Source organism: Typopeltis vanoorti, chromosome 14 (genome assembly GCF_054136105.1).
Source record: "Typopeltis vanoorti isolate ZY-2024b chromosome 14, IOZ_Tvanoo_1.0, whole genome shotgun sequence".
Classification (NCBI taxonomy): domain Eukaryota; kingdom Metazoa; phylum Arthropoda; class Arachnida; order Uropygi; family Thelyphonidae; genus Typopeltis; species Typopeltis vanoorti.
The window spans coordinates 16,441,518-16,466,599 of record NC_143562.1 but is presented as its reverse complement, the minus strand read 5'-3'; the positions used below and the strand labels follow the sequence as shown (position 1 = coordinate 16,466,599).

Sequence of the window (25,082 nt, the reverse complement as noted above, 5' to 3'; positions counted from 1 at the left end):
CTTTCCAAGCAGTGTGTATATGTGTGTGTTATATTATATTATGAAGGAAAGTAACATTAAATCTGATATCAAAACTGGTGATGCTAATCTTATACTTTTAAATGAATCCAGTATATTTCTGCATCGATTCCTTAATTAAAAAGAATAACTGCCATAACAAATAAGGTCTAAAAATCAACAATAAAAAGACATTGAAAACATCAACTGCAACCTGAATGGGGAACCTATAAGCAAGTTAAACAATAGTCTCCTCAGCATCCAAGAAATTAAGCATTCTCTTTCGTTCAAAAGGCTATTTTACACCCAACCAACTCCTAACAATATACAAATCCCAAATCTGCCCATGCTTAGAATACTGCTCACATGTTTGGGGTGGTGCACCTAAAGCTTCCTCGAAAATCGTTGATGATGCCTCTCTTAGATGTTCACTTCAACCTCTATCTCACAGGCACAGTGTTTCAGCACTGTGTCTATTCTACAGGTACTTCCATGGTCACTGCTACAGTAAACTGGCAACTATCATTCCTTCACTTTCAGATGCACCTGTTAATACAAGAGCAGCAGCTGCCCAGCATCCCTTTACTGTGCAATTGCAGCACTGAAACTGCTTCTCTTCTTCCTCTTTTATTCCATCCACCTCTGTCCTCTGGAATAGCCTTCCTCATGAAGTATTGTTTTGAAGAGCTGCAAATTACAACTTGCAGCTCTTCAAAAAACATCAATAAGCTTTCCGTCCTCATCTGCACCTCACACATGGCACTGATGTACTTATAGGTCTCTTGTGTATGGGATCAATATAAAAAAAAAAATGATCTCAGCTATTTAGGCATAATTTTTAGTGATGACAAATTAAATATAAAAATAGACAACAGCATAAACAAAGCTGGTATTATAGGTAGTCAACTGAATACATTGATGTGGAACAGAAATTAGTCAAAACACCAATCTAGCTATATACAAGACAGTGTTCAAACCAATTTTAACTTATAGATGCATGTCAATTTCATGGGGTTGGAAAAACACAATAAACCACATAATCAAATCTTACCTGATCTCGTACTGGATCATATATATCTACAGTGCGAACTCGTAAGGAACCATTAAAGCCACCCACAGCATAAACAAACCCATTTAAAACAGCAAGTCCTGCTCGGCATCGACGTGTTGGAAGTTCAGCTAACTGGTACCACCTTTCATCTTTAAAATCATAGCATTCGACACTTCTTATAGCCTTTGGTGCTTGTCCCCCAACAACTAAGAGAATCTATAAGTTAATGATTAATAAAAATAAACTCTTATCTATAAAAAAACCTTCAGTCATTGTAATAATAGAAAAAAAAAAAAAAACTCACGATATTACAGATCCCTTGAAAAAAATATTCCCAGATGGCAAAATTTAAAAACTTTCTTTATGAACAGAATGTGAACGTGCATGCCTATTGTAATAGTTCAATATGATAAATAGTAATGCATTATAAAATACATTAAAAAAAATCCAATTTGATTTTATTTCATTTTTTACTGCTAAGTCTTTCCTTTCAATGGATATTAATCAATTAAAAATATTAAGCTGTTTCATGACACACTCTCACTTCACCAAGATTACAAATTATAAAGAATATAAAATTTCACACTATTAAGATAGAAATGTCAGAATTATACACATAGCCTTTATGTATATGTCAGTAGGTAAAACTTCAGCAGGATTTTATTAAACTACTTAATTATGCATCCACTACCTCAAGTAATCAAAGCATAAAATTCACATTCTTAATAAGATTCAGATCATATTGAGTGGGAGGAAAAACTTCATTTACAACAGATGCGTATCAATGAACTGAGTGTATTCGATGAACAGATTTGAGTGATCGAAAGTTAGAATTAAAATGATCCTTTGGGTCACTTACTGAAGTTAGGGTGATCTGAGGAATTACCTAGTTTTAGGGAATGACTGTTTACTTATACAAAGGTCAAAACTGGTCTAGGTAGTGGCTCTTCATAATGCAAAGCACATATCCTTTTGAGTTATACAAACTCAAAAGGATATGTGCTTTGGATTATGGGATATTAAGGCAATTAATGTGAAGTCAGCCTCTAGTATATACAAGTAGCCTAGTTGCGAAGATACTTCACACACAAGCTTTGTTTGCTTACGCTTGGATAAAGCATTAAACAAGAATATAATTTCCTGCAACTTTAATTTAAATTTTCCAAGTTGTGAAAAGGTAATTGCAGTGAGTGCAGTCAATTTGTCAGCTGATCATCTGTGAAGAAGTTCCTTTGATGATATATTGGAAAACATAGAAAATGACTGTTTCCACATATGTTCTTTTTGATTTCCCATATAAAAAAGTGGAATCAGGAAAGAAGACTAAAATATATTGCAGAATATGAATAGGAAAGCATACGAAAGAAGGTATTGCTTCCATTGTTCAGAAGAAAGAAAGATCATTATTACAATCTAGTTTCTCTCAGCAGTGTTCACACTACTCCACAGAGTACTGTGTCCATTCAAGTTATTCAAAAAAGTACAGAGAAAACAATTACAACATTAGATTATCTGAGAGATGAATGCCTAGAGTGGCATTAAATTGGACATGCTAGAGTGAAGTTTTGTCTCTAACAAGGATGGCAACTCCTCCACAAACACAAACTGTGGGTTCTTAAAGAGTCTCAAGTCTTTAGCCTTGAGACTCTTTAAGAACCCACATTGTGATAATATTACTATCATTAGTAAGAACAGAACTATGGATAGTAATATTATCACAATGTGGGTTCTTAAAGAGTCTCAAGTCTTTAGCCTCACTGACAACTTGTAGAATACTACCATTAACGTAATACTTTGCAGGCAGAGTATTATCTATTAACATAATACTCTAGCTGCAGTGTCTTCTCAACATCTTCATTTCTATTTGCAAATAGAGGCAATACGTTTTAATCAGTATGTAAGGATTTTCTGTATTGGAAATGTCTCTCATAACCCTTCCTAATGTTGCATCATTGACAAATATTATGTTGCTATATAGACTGCAACATCATTAATCTACAACAATGGCCCAAGTACAGACCTACTAGGAGTCCCAAATCATCTTCCATCTCTTCATAATAAACCTAACAGTATAAACAACACCAAGAAGGGAATAAATACATTTATTAAACTCACTAAAGTTTTGTTGGTTTCCTACCCAGCATCATTGGAGCACAATGATAACTGTGACAGGCACACAGCACACAACTAAGTAATTGTAGAAACAATTTAAATTGTAACTGATCTTGTCCTTATCTTTTAGACTTAGTATATCTATACACACTGTTCTCTGATCTCTCACTAAGCCACTGTCCTATCAACGTTGCAACCTATTTTTGCATATTCATCACTTTGAGTTCCTATAACAAACCTTCAGAGTGGAATCCTGTCAAATACCTTGACAAAATTACTGTAGTATATCCAGTGGTGAGCTATGGAAATTTTGTTTTGCTCGCATCGTCGAGCAAAACAAAACAAAAAACAAAAAAAAAAAGCCTAACTTAGCCCTTATAATACTTATATTGCAACTTTGTAGAGCTTCTGACAGATATGATAATTCCTGTAGGATATCAATCATTAATGCCAGGTCTTTTAAAAATTTCAAATTGAGAAGTCGGTTTAAAAAGTCTTTATATTTATCATTCAATGCAAAATGCTTGCATAAAGCTGGGTAATTTCTCCACAAAGCAAGAGCCATTCGCAAACTGCAAGCTGCCCATTGTGGTCCAAACACACGGCCGATCTTTAAACTTTCAATATCAAGGTCTTTTGCAATCGTATTTAATTCTCGTTGATTTTTTGGTGATTGATGATAAAAAGCTTATAATTTATCCATAAATATTTCAAAATGATTTATTTCTTTAATGTTTTTTTATCGAATCGTCTATTGCTAAGTGTAAACGATGAGCACAATGCCAAATCACAATGTTGGGAAATTTTTGTAGAAGTTTGATTGCAACACCCGATTTATTTCCTAACATTACACTAGCTCCATCAGAACAAAATGCAATGAAATGATTTTTTTAAATAGTTATCAGAAAATCCATATAAATTTAAAGTAGCATGTATACATTCCATGGTGGTATTTTCCAGTTCTACAAGATTAAACAAGAAGAACAAGGGGCTCGCAAATTTGAGAAAAATTTAACAAAGGGCTCGTGCGAGCCCCTTATAGCTCACCACTGAGTATACCCATTCCAGTAATCCAAATCTGCTGTCATCTATTATAAAAAACATGAGCAAATAAATCCTTTTCTTCATGGTGATCAGAATTCATTGCAAAAATATGGAAACAACTTTTGCAATGAGCAAATAAAGCCAGGCCTACTGTTCACAAAGCTGTGGTATCATCTACAAAGAATTAAAGTACTACTACCCACTCCTGAATCTAAATCCTCATTAGCCTCTCCAACACCTTAATGGCCACTCCAGAGATACTGAATTGGTTGCTTCTGTCCTAGTTCCACTTATATGATAGAATTATCTTGCCCTCCTTCCACTCACTGGATACTGTGCATGTTGAGACTCAAGTTGAAAAGGCAATTCAGAGGCACTTCTAATTTTCTTGAACATTTCTTCAATACCCTTGCCAATATCCTCATCTAATGCTATGCAACATCCAATTCATCCACACCTATGCTTTCACCTAGTTTTACCACAGAAACCAGACAGCTAATGGGTCTGTCAGAGACATATACCTTACTAAAGTGATTAATAATTCAGCTATTTCTATAGCATTTGATACTTTCCTACCTTCCATATTCACTATGATTATTCTTTGATAATTATTTTTTATCGACATAGTGATAAAATTTTCTTTGATTTCCTTTTGCCTGCAAGGCTAACTGCTTTTTTTTTTTTTTTTTAATAATCTGATATCTTTATAGTGCTCTTAGGCCTAGTAATAAATTTTCTCCCAGTACTGGACCCACAACATTGACTTTTTTTTTATGCAGCTCTTGCTTCAAACTCTTATTCATCTATTTAATTTCCATATGATTCATTTGCTTGACTCTATTTATTTGTGTGGGATTCCCCCCGTTCTTCAACCACCCCTTAAGACTGGTTGAGTCCTCCTAATGAGGGTTTAAGTACTATATGACTGTAGCCTGTGTGTTCACAGGGCTGGTTTGCCTGCTTATGGGATGAAAACCCCCAGATAAACTTGGGGGGGGGGGGGGGCCTGCTGTCCATGCCCAAGACCAGCTAACTTGGCTATGACTGCTGAGAAAGATTCTTAAGCTCCTCACATCGTCGACAGGAATCAAACATAGTACACTCCTTCCCCAGGCATATGGCTGTGAAGAGCATAGCCACTAGGCTAACCACGTGAACTTGACTCTAGTGATTCAATCAGCTATAGCTCCCTTTGAACATCATTTGATCACTTCCGTGAACTACTGATTTCTCTACCATGCATTTTTTTCAGATGAAGGCAGTGCTTCAAGATATCTTTCTCCCAGTCTATCACACAACACCTACAGTATAATTCACCATATTGTAGAACTCAGTATCACCAAATCCTTTTTTATTCAAAGAGCTCTCACATAATTTTCCACCATCTCAAATTAAAACTACATGAATACTCTTCAATTTTTGGCGAAATAGCTATCTCGTTTATATACAAGTTAATTAAAATAAAAAGCCAAAAGGCTAGTTTTCTGGCAATTGAATAGATATTAAATGGATAAGAATCCTATATTGTTATATAGCCAGTAAGTGAAACTCAAGATCGATAACTACGATCTATGAGTTTCAATGCCGAAAAACTATCGGCGAAGGCAATTCGACCTCCCCTCATAATGTAATGACAGTATTATTACATCTCCTAGGAGCTGTGTTTTACATTATGAGAGAATATCAAGAATAGTGAGGGAGCTTGCTCCACCTTTGCTTCGAATTGCCTTCGCCGATAGATTTTCGGCATTGAAACTCATAGATCGTAGTTATCGATCTTGAGTTTTACTTACTGGCTATATAACAATATAGGATTCTTATCCATTTAATATCTATTCAATTGCCAGAAAACTAGCCTTTTGGCTTTTTATTTTAATTACAAAATACAAGCACACCTTTATGGCATTCGTATAGCGAAGGTATGCAAGTTCTTTTCACTAAGCTTTGATATTTTCCAGGTCTACCTACTCACTGATGAGACCTCAAAAAAGGTTGAAACCGGTCTGGGTAGTGACCTTCCCTCATAATGTAATGGCAGTATTACATCTCCAAGGAGCTGTGATTTACATTATGAGAGAATATCAAGAATAGTGAGGGGGCTTGCTCCACCTTTGCTTCGAATTGCCTTTGCCGATAGTTTTTCGGCATTGAAACTCATAGATCGTAGTTATCGATCTTGAGTTTCACTTACTGGCTATATAACAATATAGGATTCTTATCCATTTAATATTTATATACAAGTTCTCAAATGCTATTGCTGGATACAATGTTTTTACACTACGAATCTCTTCCATCATTATGTTGCTTAAAGCATCGCTCAGTAACCCTATAAATTTTTTGTCCTTAATTTCACATATTTCCTCCAGTCTATATCCCCATAGTTGAAATTACTCATAATGACAGTCCTACTTGTATCCATAAAGTTAATTTCTCTATGCAGTACTCAGTTTCACTTATCGAATATGAAAGTCTTCCTCTCCTCTAAATGTATAAAATGAAAAAGCTAAAGTTGAATATGTAATTCTAACCTTATAAAAAATTAAAAGATTGAATACATTGGTACCGGTATTAGTGATTTAATAATATTTGTATTTTAAATATATAAGTTGTCCCACTTAGATGTAATTCGGGACAGGTGGTAACCCTAGTTGTAGCATCAGCATCCAACTATTTTGTCCTCTTAATCTCTAATATCATGTCAAACAGCCTCAAACCCACTGCCTGTATTATTCATATCACCACCATCATCATCATTTGGGATCTCTACTCGGTCAGATTTAATTGCTTAGAAATATTCCCTGACCCTTTCTGTTCCATTTTGTCCTTCCTGTGAATTACACTAAACCTATCATTCTATTCCTTTAAGGATATCCTCTTCTGTTAAATAAGTCACTAATGCAAGTAAATTTTAGTCCCATAATCATTTACTTCTTCACGCATTAGATGTGATATCTGTTGGAACCAAGACTTCATCGTCTTTAATGGTATCTTTTAATCTTTTCCTAAATCTGCCTGTTATTCTTTGGTTTCCAACTATAGACTTGTTTTATTATTCTATCTTCACTTCTTCTCTCCACATGTTCAATCCATTTTATTCTTTGGTTTGATACCCAATTGTTTATTGCTTGAATTTCACACTGTTTTCTTATATCTGTATTTTTTATTTTATCTAGTCTAGTTTTATTTACAATTTTTCTTAATATATTCATTTCACCTGTGTTTAACATTTGTCTTGTTTTTCTAGTGTCTGGTCTTGTTTCTGCATTATATGTCATAAAAGGCCTGATTACTACTTTATAAATTCTAATTTTTGTCTCTACTCTAAGATGTTTATTTTTCCATATTGTTTCATTCAAGCATCCTGATATTCTTGCAGCTTTTGCAACTTGTTCTCTAACTTCTAGATGTGGCCTTCCTTCCCAGTTCAGTTGTATACCTAAATAGTTGTAATTTGTTATTTGTTCAATAATAGTACCTTCCAATTCTAATTTGCATCTTTGTGGTTCTTGTGATATTGTCATACATTTTTAGTTTTTGATATCTTCATATTATATAATTTTGCTGCTTTATTAAACGTATGTAATAGTATTTGTGGCTGAGTTTCATTTTCTGCAATTAATAGTACATCATCTGCATAACATATATCAGTGGTGAGCTGTAAGGGACTCGCATGAGCCCTTTGTTAAATTTTTCTCAAATCTGCGAGCCCCTTGTTCTTCTTGTTTACTTTATTTTTTCAAAAAAAAAAACAAAAAAAAAAAAAAAAAATTTTTTTGAAATATATTAAGCAACAAACTCATACAGTAGCCTAACAAAAATTAGTCTATTCGGTAGTGTATAGATTATTTGAAATTATTGTTTCAACTCCTCTATAACGAATGCACCCAAGTTTGAAAATAAAATAAGCGCATGCGCTATCTTTACCCTTCTCCCTTCTGGTAGCCAATCCAGTAAAAAGCTAATCAAAGGTAAAACAGTTGATTATCACTTGAAGTATAAAAACAAAAGAGAAATATAATGTATTTCACTATTATTGTGTTTAGGTAATATTTATTATTTATAGATTGTTTGTCATAAAAACTTCTATCGCAAACAAAATAAATTTATTTTGTTTATAAAAAATGCAGACTATTGCATATGTGCGATTAAAAAGATTTTATTCTTATTATATTTTAATAGTTAAAAAATGTTTTTCTTATGTAAGATAAATTAACATAGATGATTGTGTGCAAATATTTCATGTTTAGATCATGAAATATTGGTTTAAAAATTATAACCTTTACAGGTTGATTGTCCCCTCATACTTTTTTGATTGGCATTTGTACAAAAGCTGTATTAATGAAAGTTTTTGTGTGAAATGCAGCTTTTTTTTGCTCGACGATGCGAGCCCTTTGTTAAAATTTTCATAGCTCACCACTGCATATAGTTATTATTCTATTATTTATTTTCACTCCTATATTTTGTATTTTATTAACTTTTGGTTTTATTGCAACCATTATTATCTAGAATATTGTTGGGCTTAAAGAGTCTCCTTGTCTAATGCCATTACTAATTTGTATCTCTTTACTTATTTTTCCTTGTGTTTTTATATCATTTACTAATATTAAAAATTTATCACTTTTATTCCTTATGCTCTTGGCATTAGTGAACATGCATGATGTTCACTAATGCCAAGTGAAACCTGTCTGGTTCAAATAAGCAACCTGAGTTGATTCACCAACCAAATTCTTTACCTCCACTGTTGCATTCACTACTTTTCTTGTGTGACCAAACCAGTCTCACCATACTCAATCAATCCTTCCATAACATCTCAATCTCTCTTCTTTAGTGCACCTGTCTATGCTCTCATACCTAGTTTTCCTGATTACTCGTATGCAATTTTCACTGAAAAATTTCTAAAAGCACATAACACCAAATCCATTTTAGTGTAATCCATCCTCTAAGTACGAATCTTTTCTGCCAATAAAGAAACTGCATACAGCAATATCCTGCGCAGCTGGTGTACTGAATGTCTAACATCTATTGACCTGGCTGGCTGAGTGGTTAGCATATCTACTCTCCAACCAACAGCAAGTCTGCATCCTGTCATGGGCAGTGAATGTTTGTGATTGTTTTTAGGTGAAAGATGAACCACTGCCCCACTTATTATAGGCCTGAAGTGGCTTGAAAAAGTTCTATGTTTGGTCTCTAGAGCAAGGTAAGGTTTATGTAAAAAAATAAATAAGAAATACAAAAAAATTATATATATATATATATATATATAAAATCAGTAAAAATAGAAAAAAAAATATTTAGGCCACCCATGGTACAAATATACTATAGGTTTACAAATAAACCTTCAATGGGTAAGAACCACATAAAAATAAATAAATAATATATATATATATCATAGCTTTCTGTCTCAACTCACTTGCGTCACACCTTGGCAGTAGGCTCACAATCTTAACTCTTTTGTTCTTTATTTTCACCTGATTCAACAATTCTTTCTCAACTTCTCTCATACCACACTTATTGTTTGTTTCGATTAACAGTCATAGCCTCCATTTGTTCATATCTCATATCATCCACCTGCTTACATGTAGCCTCAGTTACACCATGAATCTTTGCTCCAACAAGCTTTCATTTGCTCATCTAGCACACACCCCTAATCACATATCGCCTATTTTTCAGCCTTTTCTGTTCTTTCATACCCCCCCTATGTTTAATCTCTTTTGTTAGGATTTTCTAATATTAAATAGTTTTCCAGTCCCTCCAACTCGTTTTTGTATTATGAAAGCACAGTTAGTCAAAGTTTAAGATTTCTGTCATTGCACTGCACTTTTTATTGTACAACTTTCAAACTACTTAACCTATCTTATATCACTGCCATGTACATACATATTCCTACATTATTTCTGACTACACACACACTTGCTACATGCTGTAAATGGTATGATCTCATCTAGTTAGCCATTAAATTAGAACACTAAGTTCAAAATGAAACAAAACCAAGTTTCTTCTTTATTCTAACCTTTGGTCTTCCTACTGGAGTTCTGGGTTTTGTTCGTGGAGTTTTATACATCAGCTTTTGTTCACCTTTTAATAAGTGGTACTTCATTGCCTCTATTAGAAAATCTTTACAAAGGTGATTAGATTTCAAAAGAGGTTCTTCCTCCACTCGCTGTACTAAATATTCTTGCGATAACAAAGGTAACCGGACATGTTCCATGAGTTGTGCTAAGTATTCCTGTCTGTTTTCCAAGTCATGATTTACCCAAGCCATAACTGCTTCAAATACCTAAAATGCAGAAAAATCCATTTACCATTCATTAATAAAAAAAGAAAAACATTCATGAAATTTTTTAAAATTTAATATCATATTTAAATTATTTTCTGAAAGATTACTAAAATAAAAATTTAGTCATTTCAATTATGTAAGAATGATAAAAAAAGTATAGTTCTCTTTAAGATAAGCAGAAAACATTTCCATTTTTTAAATACATGGAAATTGATAGTAGCTGACTCTGTCTAAAACAAAACAGAATTGTAGCAGTTGGATAGGAGTATTAAAAAAAAATAACAAACATGCAATTCTCTCTGAGAGAAATGTATGTTGCAATTGCAAAATGATTAACAAATGCTATATAATCCTAATTTAATTTTTGTTAGTTAAATATAATTACTGATATGTTCATTTAAGGTTATTTATTTAAAATAAAAAAGTAACAAAAATGTTTTTCAAGTGGGCAAATACAGTAAAATTAGCATACTGAGTGTTATTTTAATGTTTCACTAATGCCTACAATTTAACTTGGTCAAAAGTTATAGGCATTAGAGAAATTTTAATGACAGGAGAAGATATTACACAGAGAGAGAGAGAGAATGCAAAGGATGTTGTATTTTGGGGAAGCATAAAGAGAAAAGGATGGCAGGGGAGAATTAATGGCAGAGAGAGCAGAAGCTCAGTAGGAAGAAGAGGGTGAGGGAATCAGTGCATATGGTCTTGAGATAAGAGGCAGGACAGAATACATGGTTGGTTGCTGATATAGATAAGGGGTTGTGGTCTATATCAAATTAGCTTAATGAGCAGTACATGGTGAGTAATCATTATGGGACTTTCAGCTATGGGCCATGGATTGAAAAAGAGCATGTAGAGGAAAGAAAATAGAATTTAGCAAATGAGAAACAATTATCCAAAACAGCATGTGATAGCAGGGACCTGGGTTTGAGTATATTGAAAAAAATCAGTCTATAAACATAACCATTTTTCTGCTGAGCAGCAAGAATGATTGCTCAATTCTGGAAAGTGACTAAGCATGTGCAGTTTTTAATAAGAAGGGGTGTATGTGGAATTACAAAGCTGGTGATTATGACATTAAGGCTGGAGCAATCCCGTGGCAAACAGTATCACATTGCATAACAGGATCAGGAAGATAAATCAGGCAGGAGTTAAATAGATGAGTAGCATTGTTAAGCAAAAGCTGCAAACAATGTTGTGGAGGATATATATAAGCAGAGGGGTGATCAACACATTAATTGAGCAGTACAAAGGACAAGCAAGAAGGGTGACCAGTATGGTGAGGAAGGCAAAATCAGACACTGAAATAAAATTGACCCAACAGTTCCACACAGTTCTTCTGCTACAAAGCACATAAAAGTAAGACTGATTATGAAAGAATAATGCTGATGTGACAGAAGAATTAGAAATAGTTGAATTACTGAGTGATTGTTATGAAAGTGTGCAATGTCCAGGTGGAAATAATACAATGAATGGGATGGACTACAGGGATCAATATGAGAATACAGGTGGATGAACTAGATGTGTTAAGGATATTAAGTAATATCATTGTGAATATCATGGATTTGAATGAGCATGTGTGTTACAGGAAAGTGCAAGGCTGTTTAATTCATTATTATTTACAGGCACCTCCATGGAGTCTGAAGACTCATCACAGGAGACCCAAACAATTCACACAATCTATTACACCTCCTTGAACCCATTAACAGACAATGCACTCACAACTGACTCTAGCAAACCATTCCACTCATTCACAACTCTCCAAGCATAAGTTCTAGTCCTCACACCCCTCCTGAACAAGAGGTCATCTTTGGAATTTGAATGAAGGTGTGGTTAGTAGGGGTGTGAGGACTAGAGCTTATGCTTGGAGAGTTGTGAATGAGTGGAATGGTTTGCTAGAATCAGTTGGGAGTGCGCTGTCTGTTAATGGGTTCAAGGAGGTGTGATAGATTGTGTGAATTGTTTGGGTCTCCTATGATGAGTCTTCTGACTCCATGGAGGTGCCTGTAAATAATAATGAATTAAACAGCCTGGTTAGGGATATTGCCCTTTCTCTTGTACTTTCCTGTAACACACGTGCTCATTCAATCCTATAAAACTCTTTAAGTAACTTAAATGATTCTATCATATCCCCTCTTTTTCTACTATCAACCAACTTCTGCAAACCACATACCCTTAATCTATCCTCATAGAGAACATTCCACAGACCACTCACCATCTTGGTCGTTCACCTCTGAATCTTTTCCACTGCTTCCTCATCCCCAAGAAACACAGGGGATCCTAGCCCTGATTAAGTCAATAAATTCATAACCACATAGGAGTCTAGTACTTCCCGTACCCAGTGATACTTGGGGAGGCACTAGATTAAATCCATAAAGTGATGTACCATCAACAGAGCTATATAGTTGAGTAGCCCATTTCTTATGCTCTGCTGATGCAGTCTCTATCAGTTGACCTTGATACTTGGTCCACCCTATAGTATGCCAAAGGTCTTCCTGGATAATAGGACAATGAAATGCATCTCTGCAAATTCGAGAAGTGGATATTTCTAATTTCTTAATTCTATTATAACGGTGGCGTGGGATAAGCCAGTGGAGGGAAGGGATACCAAGTCTGCAGTCCTTCACCATGGCATAAAAATAGGTAAAAGGAGTATCTAAAGGAAGCCTAAGCCATGAACGAATGGCAGAGCGAATAGCCCTATTCATACAGGACAGTACTGAGACACAGGTATGGCCGAGTATCAACTTATAATAGTACCTAGAGAACAAATAATTTGAAAGGAGGAAATGCCTTTGCTGGGGTTTGAGAGGAGCTTTTCTTAAAGATGACAAACCATTTTCTAAAAGAAAATACCAAGGTATCTCCATTCCTCCAGGACAGTAAGGCAATGCAATGGCCTATCATACAGGAAAAACTCGAAAATCTCGAGTTTTTGCCAGATGAAAAATAAAAGTTGGGAGACTGTGGTTGAACCTGCAGTTTCTTTTAGCATCTTGATTAACTATTACCCTACCTATTTTCGCATCATTAACAAACAACTAAATATTCCCTTTCAGGTTATTTCCTATATCATTTATGCACAAATTAAACAGTAGTGGTCCCAGCACCGAACTTTGCTGCACACCACTAGTCACCTATTTTTGCCTTGATTCTACCCCTCTATATATCACTTTTTGATATCCGTCCAGCAGCCACACTCTTATCCACTTAACAGTGTCATATCCATCCCCATTTGTTCTAATTTGCGTAACAGAATTCCATGTAGTATTCTATCAAATGCCTTTGCAAATCCAGCAGAATCATCATGTAACCATTTCCCTTATCCAACTTATGCAATGGCCTTTTATCTGTTGCTCTATTATAAAAAAAAGTTAGTAAATTACTAAGACATGACTGATAATTCACAAAGCCACATTGACCCTCATACTGTATCATTATTTACGCCCATTTTTGAATTCTCTTTTAACCAATTTTTCCAGTATTTTTACCAACTATATCTCTGAGATAATGATTAGCCTATAATTTGCTACTGCAGTCTTATAACCTCCTTTATGCAAGGGAATTATTTTGCCCTCTTGCCACTCCCTTGGAACCTCTACCAAAGCTGAGACTTAAACAGCCTAGTCAGAGGCATTGCCAGTTCCTCTGCACATTCTTGCAAAACCCAAGCTGATATCCCATCTAATCCCACAGCTGTATTTATATTGAGATTCTCCAGTATCCTATGAACCTCCAATTCATCCACCTCTGTTCCCACATCAGTTTGTCACATATGTTACAGGCAGTAACCTCACTTGGACGTATACCCTTGTAAAGTGGTCACTCAGTAACTCAACTATTTTATCTGCTTCTGTTACCTCATCAGCACTCATGAAGGTTAATATTTCATAGTCATTCTTCCTCTTACTCAACATATAACAAAAGAACAACTGTTTGGAATTTCCTTTGGCCTGCTTGGCTAGATTCTTCTCATAATCAGATGTTGCCTTCCTTGCCATGCTAGTCACCTTTCTTGCCTGAGCCTTGTACTGTTCATGAGCCACCTTTCTCCTTATATACCTTCTACAGCATTTTCTTCTTCTGCAGCTCATGCTTAATGATATTACTCATCCATCTAACTCCTACCTGATTAATCCTCCTTATCTTAGGTATACAATTCAATATTGCTTCTCCCTTTAATATTGCCACACCTTAATTATGACATTTTTGAAAATTATGGAGACTACCATGTTTGAATAAAATCTTTAGTTTAATATAACTAAAATCTACATTCGACATTTCGACCTTTATGTCAAGGTCATCTTCTGGAGCATACAACTATACACAGAAAACAAGCTACACTACAATCAAACTGGTTTGTTAAAGATACTGACCAACCGCTACAACAATTGTTGGCCTGACCTCTGATGAAAAAAAAAAAAAAAAATTACACATCAACGCTAGAGTCCTATTATTAGTGTTATCTGTTGGTTGTAGAAATACATTGGGCGCAACAACAAGTATCTATCTATATACATATATTAACATCATGATTATACTTGCACATTCCAGCCAGTTGGTATAGAATGGTTTCTAATACTAGCTGAAGATTGGCTAGCGTCTTGACTTATGCTAGATCTTATATATTAGGTAGGCTGAATGTGTGCCATCCAGATCCTTGGAATTTTCACGCCATCTTTGTTGTTGATACTTGGGTGGCCTCTCAGACCACGCACTCAACACCTTACACCAAATCAACTGGAAAAGCACCTGCTCTTTACACCACACAAAAATCTGGTATGAAAGGAAATTTAAGCCTGCAAAATCCTGATAAGCCGCCCAAATATCAACAACAAAGATGGCATGAAAATTCCAAGGATCTGGATGGCACACATTCAGCCTACCTAATATATAAGATCCAGCATAAGTCAGGACTCTAGCCAATCTTCAGCTAGTATTAGAAACCATTCCATACCAACTGGCTGGAATGTACAAGTATAATCATGATGTTAATATATGTGTATAGATAGATACTTGTTGTTGCACCCAATGTATTTCTACAACCAACAGTTAACACTAATAATAGGACTCTAGCATTGATGTATAATTTTTTTTTTTCCACCAGAGGTCAGGCCAACAATTGTTGTAGCGGTTGGTCAGTATCTTTAACAAACCAGTTTGATTGTAGTGTAGCTTGTTTTCTGTGTATAGTTGTATGCTCCAGAAGATGACATAAAGGTCGAAACGTCAAATGTAGATTTTAGTTATATTAAACTAAAGTTTTTATTCAAACACAGTAGTTGTCTCCATAATTTTCAAAAATGCATTCAGATCACCGTGTAAGCTTAAAAGAAAGGATTAATTATGACAAGCTTCCTCCTAAGGTTTGTCATAATTACATACCTTTTAGTTCCACATATATCCCTTCTTGAGAATATTCCTTGTGTTTTCCAATCTCCCAATCCCAAGTCAAAACCATATGGAGGCAATGTAGCCACCTTGATTATGGATAGCTCTTCTGATCCTATGACCAGGTCCAATATTCTCCCAACCCTAGTCCCCTCCAATCACATGCTGCCTGAAGTAATTATCTCTCGGTAGGTGTATAAATTCCATTTCCTTCCTACCATGTGATCTTTCTTCCTTCTAGTCTATATCTCCATAGTTGAAGGCCCCATAATAATCACTCGACCTGCACTCATTGTACTAATTTGCCAATGTATCTCTTCCAGATCATCTGTGGAACTCCCTGGCCTATAGCAACAACCAACTGTATATTTTATCTTACTGGCTTTGATCTCACACCAGACTACTTCAAATGAACAGTCACCTTCCACCTATCTCCTATTTTTTTTTTTTTTGGCTACAGTTCATTTGCTATTATCAGTATATCTCTCTTCCCATCCTATCTTCCCTGAAAATACTAAACCCTTCACATTCTATCCCTATAACTACATCAACTGCTGTTAACAAAGTCTCATAAATACCCATAACTTTTGGCAAGGCTGTACTAACCAATGCCAAAAACTCCTTCCTCTTGTTCTTGATACTTCTGGCATTAGGATATAGAAACTGAAGCATCCCTTTAGGACTCCAATCACCTTTACTTCTTGAATTGACTGCTCTATTCAATATTTTTGCCTGAGAGACTAGATTCTGCACTTGGTCATTCTCACACTCACTCACCTGCTTCTACCCTAATTGCTTAATTTTCCTTGAATTTATGCCTTAGTGTGCTCAGTAAACAAAGCTCTCTCTCTCTAGACAGCTAACACCAGAACCATTTAGATGCAATCTATCAGCATTATACAAAACCTTTTTTCCATCAAACACAGACAACAAATCCACAAATTCTACATCGTTCCTTCGGCACAACTTACATGTTGATTCATTTGCTACCAATGCCCTCCTCCTTAGTTTGCCTCTATCATAGTGTGGCAGGAGACATACAATCTTCACCTTCTCACTCTTCAGTTTTGCTTGATCTAACAAATTCCTCCCTCATAGAATACTTCTTGCTTCTCAGATTCATTTGTGCCAATCAAAATTAGTTCTTTCGCCTTATCTTTTATGTTATTATTTCATGATATTAATCACATCCAGATGATGTGACTAATATCATGAATTTTTGCACTAGGGAAACAATTTGGTTACACTTTCATTAAGTAGTCCCCTGATCATTGACTTAACTTGTTTTTCTTGTTTGTTTGCTCGGTCTCTATTAATACTTTGGATCACCTGCTTCTTTCTCTTCTCAGCCCTGCTAATCTCTTGCCACTTCTGCAGCTTTTCAATTTCATGCTTTGTCTTGTGAAGGATAACATTTAAGCATGCTATTTCTTTATTTATGTCCATTTCATATTCCTGTATTTCCACTGCTACATGTTTGACATTAATTCTGACACACACACACACACACACACACACACACACACACACACACACACACACACACACACACACACACACACACACACACACACACACACACTCTCTCTCCAGTTCCAATTTTCTCCTATTTAAATATCAACATCAGCAGAGAGTTCCATAGAAGTGGAAAGAAGTTCTAAGACAGAGGTGGCAAATTACAGACTGACTAGTATCTCAGGAGTTGTGGTTAAGACAAAAGTTGGTAAGGACAGATTTCAAAAAAGACAAGACTATTACATAGTCATAGAGGGTCAAAGAAATATCACTCTCTCTATACAATAGACTTGCCTTATTAATTTACTCGCTTTCTACAATAAAGCAACAGTTGAGTTGGATAAGGGAAATAGTCATACTATGATATTTCTAGACTTTGCAAAAGCATCTAACAATACCACACAAAACATTAAGCTGGAGGAAACTGGGATAAACATGAAGCTGGTAACAGGGATAAGAGAACAGCTGATAAATAAGACATCGGAGAGTAGTATCAAAGAGAAAGCAAGTAATGATCATGTGCAAGAGCTCTATATTTGGATCACTGATGTTCAATTTGTATATTAGTGATACTGGAAATGATGTGAGAGGATTAGCATGACTAGAGTTTGCCAATGATGCTAATGTGGGAAAAGGAATAATTGATAAAGATAACAGAGATCCTGCAGAATGATTTTTGAATAGAATGATAGTGTGGGCAAAAGATAATAGTTGCAAATTTATTGTGGCAAATAATGCATTGCCACAGGCTGAAGGGAATGTAAACTGTGTATTATATTAATAGAATTGTATTGCATGAAATTTATGAGGCTGGTAGAGCAGGAGTTAAAGTTCAGAGGACACAGGCAAAAAACTCCAAAGGATTGCTGAGATGTTAAGAAACACAGATTCACAAACAGGGATAAGAAGGTTATTATTCCTCATGATAAAGTCATCATCAATTTCCTGATATGTAACCTCATGAGGTGTTCAGGCTACTATGACAGCACTATATGATTAAGTTTACATCATTCCTAGCATTTTCTTTTTACAGATAACCCATATACACCAGCAGACACATTCACAAAGAGTCACACCATCCCCACTCCCAACAGTCTAGAATTATTAAAACTATATAACAAGGCAACATTAATTAGTTCAGATAACAATACCCTCTCTAGTGAATTTGACCATATCCACAAAATATTAAAACTCCAAACCCACACACCTCTCCAGAACAAAGACTACACCAAAGTTATCACTACTATTTCATATATCTAAGGCACATCTGAAAAACTAACAAAAATCTTTAAAAATTACAACCTTTCAAAAACGGTTGTATTTTTGTACATTTGTACAAAGGTTGTACACTTGGCCATAGTAGGATAGTTGACAACTAACAACAAGAGACCTGATAAACATCTGGCAGGTAAATGGGCAGGAGGACAGCCAATGTCAAATTGCTGAACATAAGGACGATATTCATTTCCGTTACTACAATCACTCAGGACTTGCTGACCATGCTTTAGACACTCACTATAGAATACACTGGGAAAAAAACACTTTACTCCATCACAACAAATATATTTAAATATGAAAGATTTTTCCTTGAATCTGCTTTTGGTTTACAAAACTATCCTTACCTCAACAAATTTGGTTGCATGAAACTGTCCCATATTTGGGAAGCTCTCGTCATCAGCACTTCAACTAACAGTCAAGAATGCCCAATTTAGTCCACTAGATGGCACCATTTAGGTCTTTATTCTCAGTTGACATGATTCATCTTCATTACTTAGTATAGTGCCTTCACACACATCTTGTTTTTCATTCCCTAATGATGGTCTTCCTCTGGGTGACCTGCCATCTTAGCATTAAACACCTGTTTTGCTAACTTTTCTTCTTCAGTTCTGTTTAAGGGACCATGATACCTCAAGATTGGTCCTGCTTGCACATTCTTGAATGCCAACAATGTCAAGTTCCTTCCTAATGTCTTCAATTTTATAATATGATTTTGCTAATTTTTTAATACCTCTAATTTTTCTAAGCACTCTCATATCTGCATCCTCTAGTCTTTGATCATGCTTTATTTCAAACCCAATTCCATAACGTAAAACTGGTTTCAACACTGTCTTGTACACCGCTAGTTGAACATTTTGGCTAATTTCACTCATCCCGTATTCAACTGGCTTTCCAATCATACCAGCTTTGCTTATGCTGTTGTCTATTTCCATATTTAATTTGCCATCTTCATTAAAAACTGTACCTAAATAGCTGAAATATTTTACTTGTTCTACAGGTTTTTCATCGAGAATGTGCCGAAGTTTCCTATGTTCCTATCTATTTTGAGAGTTTTGGTCTTTTTATTGCTAATTTTCATGCTAAATTTGTTACAGGCATTATTTAATTTATTTAGAAATAGTGGCGACTTGAAATGAAACTGTTTAGGAGTACAAAATTGTCAGAATAAAACAAAGAGTTAAGTTATCTCAGATTGTTATATCAAGTTTAATGCCACTATTTTTCATAATGTGATTTATATAAATAATGAACAAGTTGTGATAATATACATTCTTGTCTTACACTTGATTTTACATTAAATCATCTTCCAGTATTTCCTTCATTTCTAACTGCTGACTTACAACTTAAACATAGACTATGTATTACTCTGTATAATGTTCCATTTACCCCATATAACTGTAATGTTTTGAAAAGCTTTTCTCTGGGCACCTTGTCATATGTCTTTTTCAGCTCTACAAAACTTAAATACAAATCTTGTTATATTCTCATGATTTCTCAACTATCTGTCATAAAGTAAAAATCTGATCCTGAACTCAGCTTATTCTTCTCCAAGTTTCTCTTCCACAATTTTTCTTGCCATCTCTTCAAGTATGCATGCATAAATCTTTCCTGGAATACTTAATAAAGAAGTTCCTTTGGTTGATTTTTTACTAAATAATTTAAGGAAATTACAACGTCAACTAGGATATACATTAAAATAAATTTTAATATACTTCAATATTTCGGCAACGTCACGTTGCCATTTTTAAGAACTTAAGAACAAGACACGTGCACACAGGCACAACAAACAGTAAGTGAGGAAGAAGCAGGAAGCTATTATTTCTTCTAAAGTCCTGATGGTACCCGCTAGTGGGCAATGTTGGTATTCTTGGGCGATTGGGCTGAAGGTCTTCTGATGAAGGTTTCCCAAATTTGAGGCAGTCTCATGCAGCCAAATTTGTTTTTGTATTTACTACAGTGTATTATCGTGGCTTTTTTCCACCATATTCTATGGCAGGTATCCAGCGCATGGTCAGCAAGACCAGAATGGCTGTATTGGTGAAACCGGATGTAGTCCTTGTGGTCTGAAATTCTGATATTTGCTGTCCTGCCTGTTTGGCCAAAGTAGGACAACTTACAGCTGCAAGGGACCTGGTATACACCAGGTAGGTCTATGGGGGTGGGGGTAGGTTGGGCTTTAGTAGAACGGATAAGGGATGCAAATTTTTTATATGGTCTGTAACAAGAAGTTAAGACATGTTTTTAGGATTTTTGTAATTTTTTCCAAGGTGCCTCGGATATAGGGTATGCTGATGGATTTAGAGTAATCCTTGTTGCGAGGGGGGGAGGATTGTTGGTGAATGTATCTGCCTGTATGGGTGGGTTTTTCTATAGACTGAGAAAACCAAGGTTACATCAGGCTGGCAGGTGACCAGTGTGTCTAAGAAAGGAAGACAGTTGTTTTTTTCTTCTTCCAGGGTGAATTTGATTCTGGGGTATTGGTTGTTTAAGTGTGTTAGGAAGGAGAGGAGTGCATCAGAGCCATGTGGCCAAATAGCAAACACATCATCAACATAGCGAAGCCAAATAGTTGGTTTTTGTGGGAGAATTAAAGCTTTCTCTTCAAAATTCAGAGAATTCACGAGAATTTCTTTAGTTGAATAACCAAAAATTCTCAAATATGGAGCATTATTGGTTGATATATATTCCTGGTTTCAATAATAAAATACCATGAGTAGGCATATTTAAATAATAAAATACAGGATAAAAACTCACGTAATATATTTTATTAGTACAGACGTTTTGCCTAAGTACCATAGGCATCTTCAGTGCAAGAACACAAAGGTAATTGAATCAATAATGAGTCAGTATAACTGGTACTAAAGATGCCTATGATGCATAGCTGAAATTTCTACGTTAATAAAATATATTATATGAGTTCTTATCCGGTATTATAATTATTTAAATATATACTCCTTTGAATTCCTCTTGAAAATTTTCTATTAGGGATGCTTGAGGGTCAAAGCTATATAACTGAGAGGAGACCTCAACATAGCCTTTAAAGAAATGCAGAGAACCAACCAGGGCTTCTGACCTAATGCCCAATCCGCACCTTCTCGTGGTGCACCCTGTTCGGTATCCAGGTAGATACCTAACAGGGTGCACCACGAGATGGACTGGCAATTTGGGATTTAGCTGGCCAAATTGTATTCTTATTGGCTTAAACAAAAATTTCAAATGATGGTACAACATGACAGAATTTCACGCCGGCTGGGGCATGCCCGGTTAAACAAGTCCCCCGTTGTTTTCGCCAGGGAGCCAGGGCAAACAGCGAAAAGTCAGCTACTGGAACAAATCCTGAAAATCCTAAAACTCACCCCAACTCAACATCACCAGAGTTCAAGATCGGTACTATCAACATAAGAAGCCTGAATGGCAAAGAAATGGAGCTGAGGAATTGGATAAGTACTAGATCAACATAATAAGGGTGACTGAAACAAAAAAGACAAAAACTGGTGAGATCTTTCTGAGCAATAAATACAAAATTTTATATGCAGGCAATGCCAATCAAAGAAAAGTAGGAGTAGCCATAGTATTCAACACTAAATATGATACTAATCTTCTTGAATGGCAAGCAGTCTCAAGTAGAGTGATGAGGTAAAATATGAGAATGGGAAACTGGAAAATGGGACTTATTTGTGCCTATGGTCCTACAGAAGGTTCTACTAAGGTAGAAGTGGAGGAATTTTTTGAGTCTTTAGAAAAAGCAACTGACACAATGAAAAAGGAAAAGTTGGTCCTTGTTGGGTATCAAATAGCAAAGTAGTAAATGATTGTCAGACATACAAAAATATATTGGGAAAATTTGGAGAAAAGAGAAAAGCTACTAATAATTGCAAATACCTGTTGGATTTCTGCTCAGGACATGGACTGGTTATTACAAACACAATGTTCCAACATAAAAATGTGCACAAATTCACATGGAGAGAAGAGGCAAGGAATAAGAAAAGTCACATTAACTATGCTATTCTTGATAGTGATGTTTTCTCCCTAGTGTAGGACACTAGAGTGTACAGAGGATTTGAAATTGGAAGCAATCACCATTTGGTCTTGAGCATGTAAGAGAGTTTTAAAGCGTATAAAGGTTGAGCAGCTTTCAGATGTGAACTGTAGACTAAAATACACAAACATGATTGAAGAAAAAATGAAAGAGTTTAAGAATAGTAACCAATAACAAATAAATTGGAAATTCAGTGGCAAGCCCTGAAGAAAACACTGATTGATTCAGCCAGAGAGGCATGTGGTGATGTTGTCTGTAGGGATAGAGAAATCGGAGCTCCATGGTGGACACAGGAGGTTGAAGAGGCAGTGAAGGAAAGGAAGAAAGCATGTTGGGAGTTCTTCGCAAATAAGTCAGATTGTGCTGTTAGATAATACAGAGATAAATGTAAGAAAGCTAAACACTGTGTGAAACTAGCTAAACAAAAGTCATGAGAAGACTTTGCTAAGAACATAGAAAATAAATATCAAGAAGGTGGCAAGATACTCTGGAGGTTGTTGAAGAAGCTCAGAAATGGAGGAAAGAGTGCTGTAAAAGGAATTAGAGATGATAAAGGTGACATGAAAACAGGAGAAACAGATCTCCTTGAAACATGGAGTAATTACTTTGAAAAATTACTAAATAAAACAAGCAGTGATGACAGCACAGTGGTAAAAAACACTGACCAGGCATGCAATCAGGAATACACATCCATACCTGAAGTAGAAATGTCCATGAAAAGCCTGGAATGTGGAAAGGCAGCAGGATTAGATGATATTCGACCAGAAATGCTGAAGTATGGAGGTATGAAAGCCTTACAGTTGCTGCACTGCATTCTTCAGAAGGCCTGGACAGAGTGATGAATTCCGGATGATTGGAGCAGAGCTCTCATAGTACTGATATATAAAAAGGGAAATAAAACTGAATGTGAGAATTACATAAGTATTTCTCTACTGAGTGTTCCTGGCAAGATATATGCAAGTATACTTGAGAAACGGTTGAGAAGGATTCTTGGTAAAGAACCAGCAGGATTCATGTGAAATAGAGGCTATCAGGATCAGATTTTCACTTTACAACAAATAATTGAGAAATCATGGGAACATAACAAAGATCTGTATTTAAGTTTTGTCGATCTGGAAAAGGCATATGACAATGTGCCAAGAGAGAAGCTATTTCAAACGCTACAGTTGTATGGTGTCAATGGGGCATTATATCAAGCAATACTTGGTCTTTATTTGAGTTGTAAGTCAGCAGTTAGAATTGAAGGAAGTACAGGAAAATGGTTTAATGTGATCTAGACAAATCACATTTGAAGGAAAGTGGTATTAAACCTGATATCATAATTAGAGATGTTAATCTCAGCTCTTTGCTTTATGCGGATGATGTTATACTTCTAAATCAATACGCTGCAAGATTCACTGACTAAACTGAATAACTGTTGTAATAGATATGGTATGAAGGTCAGCAATAACAAGACAAAAACAATAAAAACAGGCAGAAGCATTCAAAATAACTGCATTATAAATGGAGAACCTATAGATCAAGTAAAACATTTCAGATACTCAGGTATGATTTTTAGCGAAGATGGTAAATTAAATATGTAAATAGACAACAGAATCAACAAAGCTGGTATGGTAGGAAGTCAACTAAATAAATTTATATGGAATAAGAGAAAAATTACTCAAAACACTAAATTAGCTGTATACAATACAGTGTTCAAACCAATTTTAACTTATGGATCTGAAAGCTGGGTCAGAAGTAAAACACTTGACCAAAGACTAGAGACCGCAGATATGAGAGTCCTGAGAAAGATTAGAGGCGTGAACAGATGGCATCAATGGCTATATCAAATTAAACGAGGATATTAGGAAAGAACTTGACATTGTCAGCATCCAGGAATGCGTTAGCAGAGTTAATCTCAGGTGGTATGGTCACTTAAACAGAATGGGAGAGGAAAGATTTGGCAGGAAAAAAGGCCCAGAGGAAGACCAAGATATTAGTGGATTGATACAGTAAAAAGTGCCTTAGAAGATAAAAATATAAGATCTGATAATGTTGGAGTCTTGACAGGTAATAGACTGATTTGTAGGAAAATTGTAGATAGGAAGTTAGTAATGATGTAAATTTTTCATGTAGTACTATCATATCTTGTACACCCCTTGAGGGTGTACTTTGAGAACAAGAAGCAAGGTTCTGGCTAAATACAGGGTTATCAAGATCAGATTTTCACTTTATGACAAACAGCTGAGAAATTCTCAGAATATAACAAGACATCTGTATTGTAGATCTGGAAAAAGCATATGACAAAGCACCAAGAGAAATGCTTTTTAATATACTACAATTATATATATGGGATAAATGGTACATTATATGGAGTGACACATAATCAACATTTAAGT

General features: G+C 35.4%; 1 protein-coding gene across 5 annotated transcripts in view; it reads right to left on the bottom strand.

Annotated features, from left to right (window-relative positions):
• Positions 1–25,082, bottom strand: part of kel (kelch protein) — a 181,102-nt gene that overhangs the window by 59,886 nt on the left and 96,134 nt on the right. For all 5 annotated transcript variants that reach the window (XM_090403590.1, XM_090403594.1, XM_090403592.1 and 2 more), the window contains 2 exons: positions 10,215–10,481; positions 1,049–1,264 (listed from right to left, as the gene is read on the bottom strand). In XM_090403590.1, coding sequence (XP_090259716.1) covers positions 1,049–1,264; positions 10,215–10,481 — 483 coding nt within the window. The remainder of the gene's footprint in view (positions 1–1,048; positions 1,265–10,214; positions 10,482–25,082) is intronic.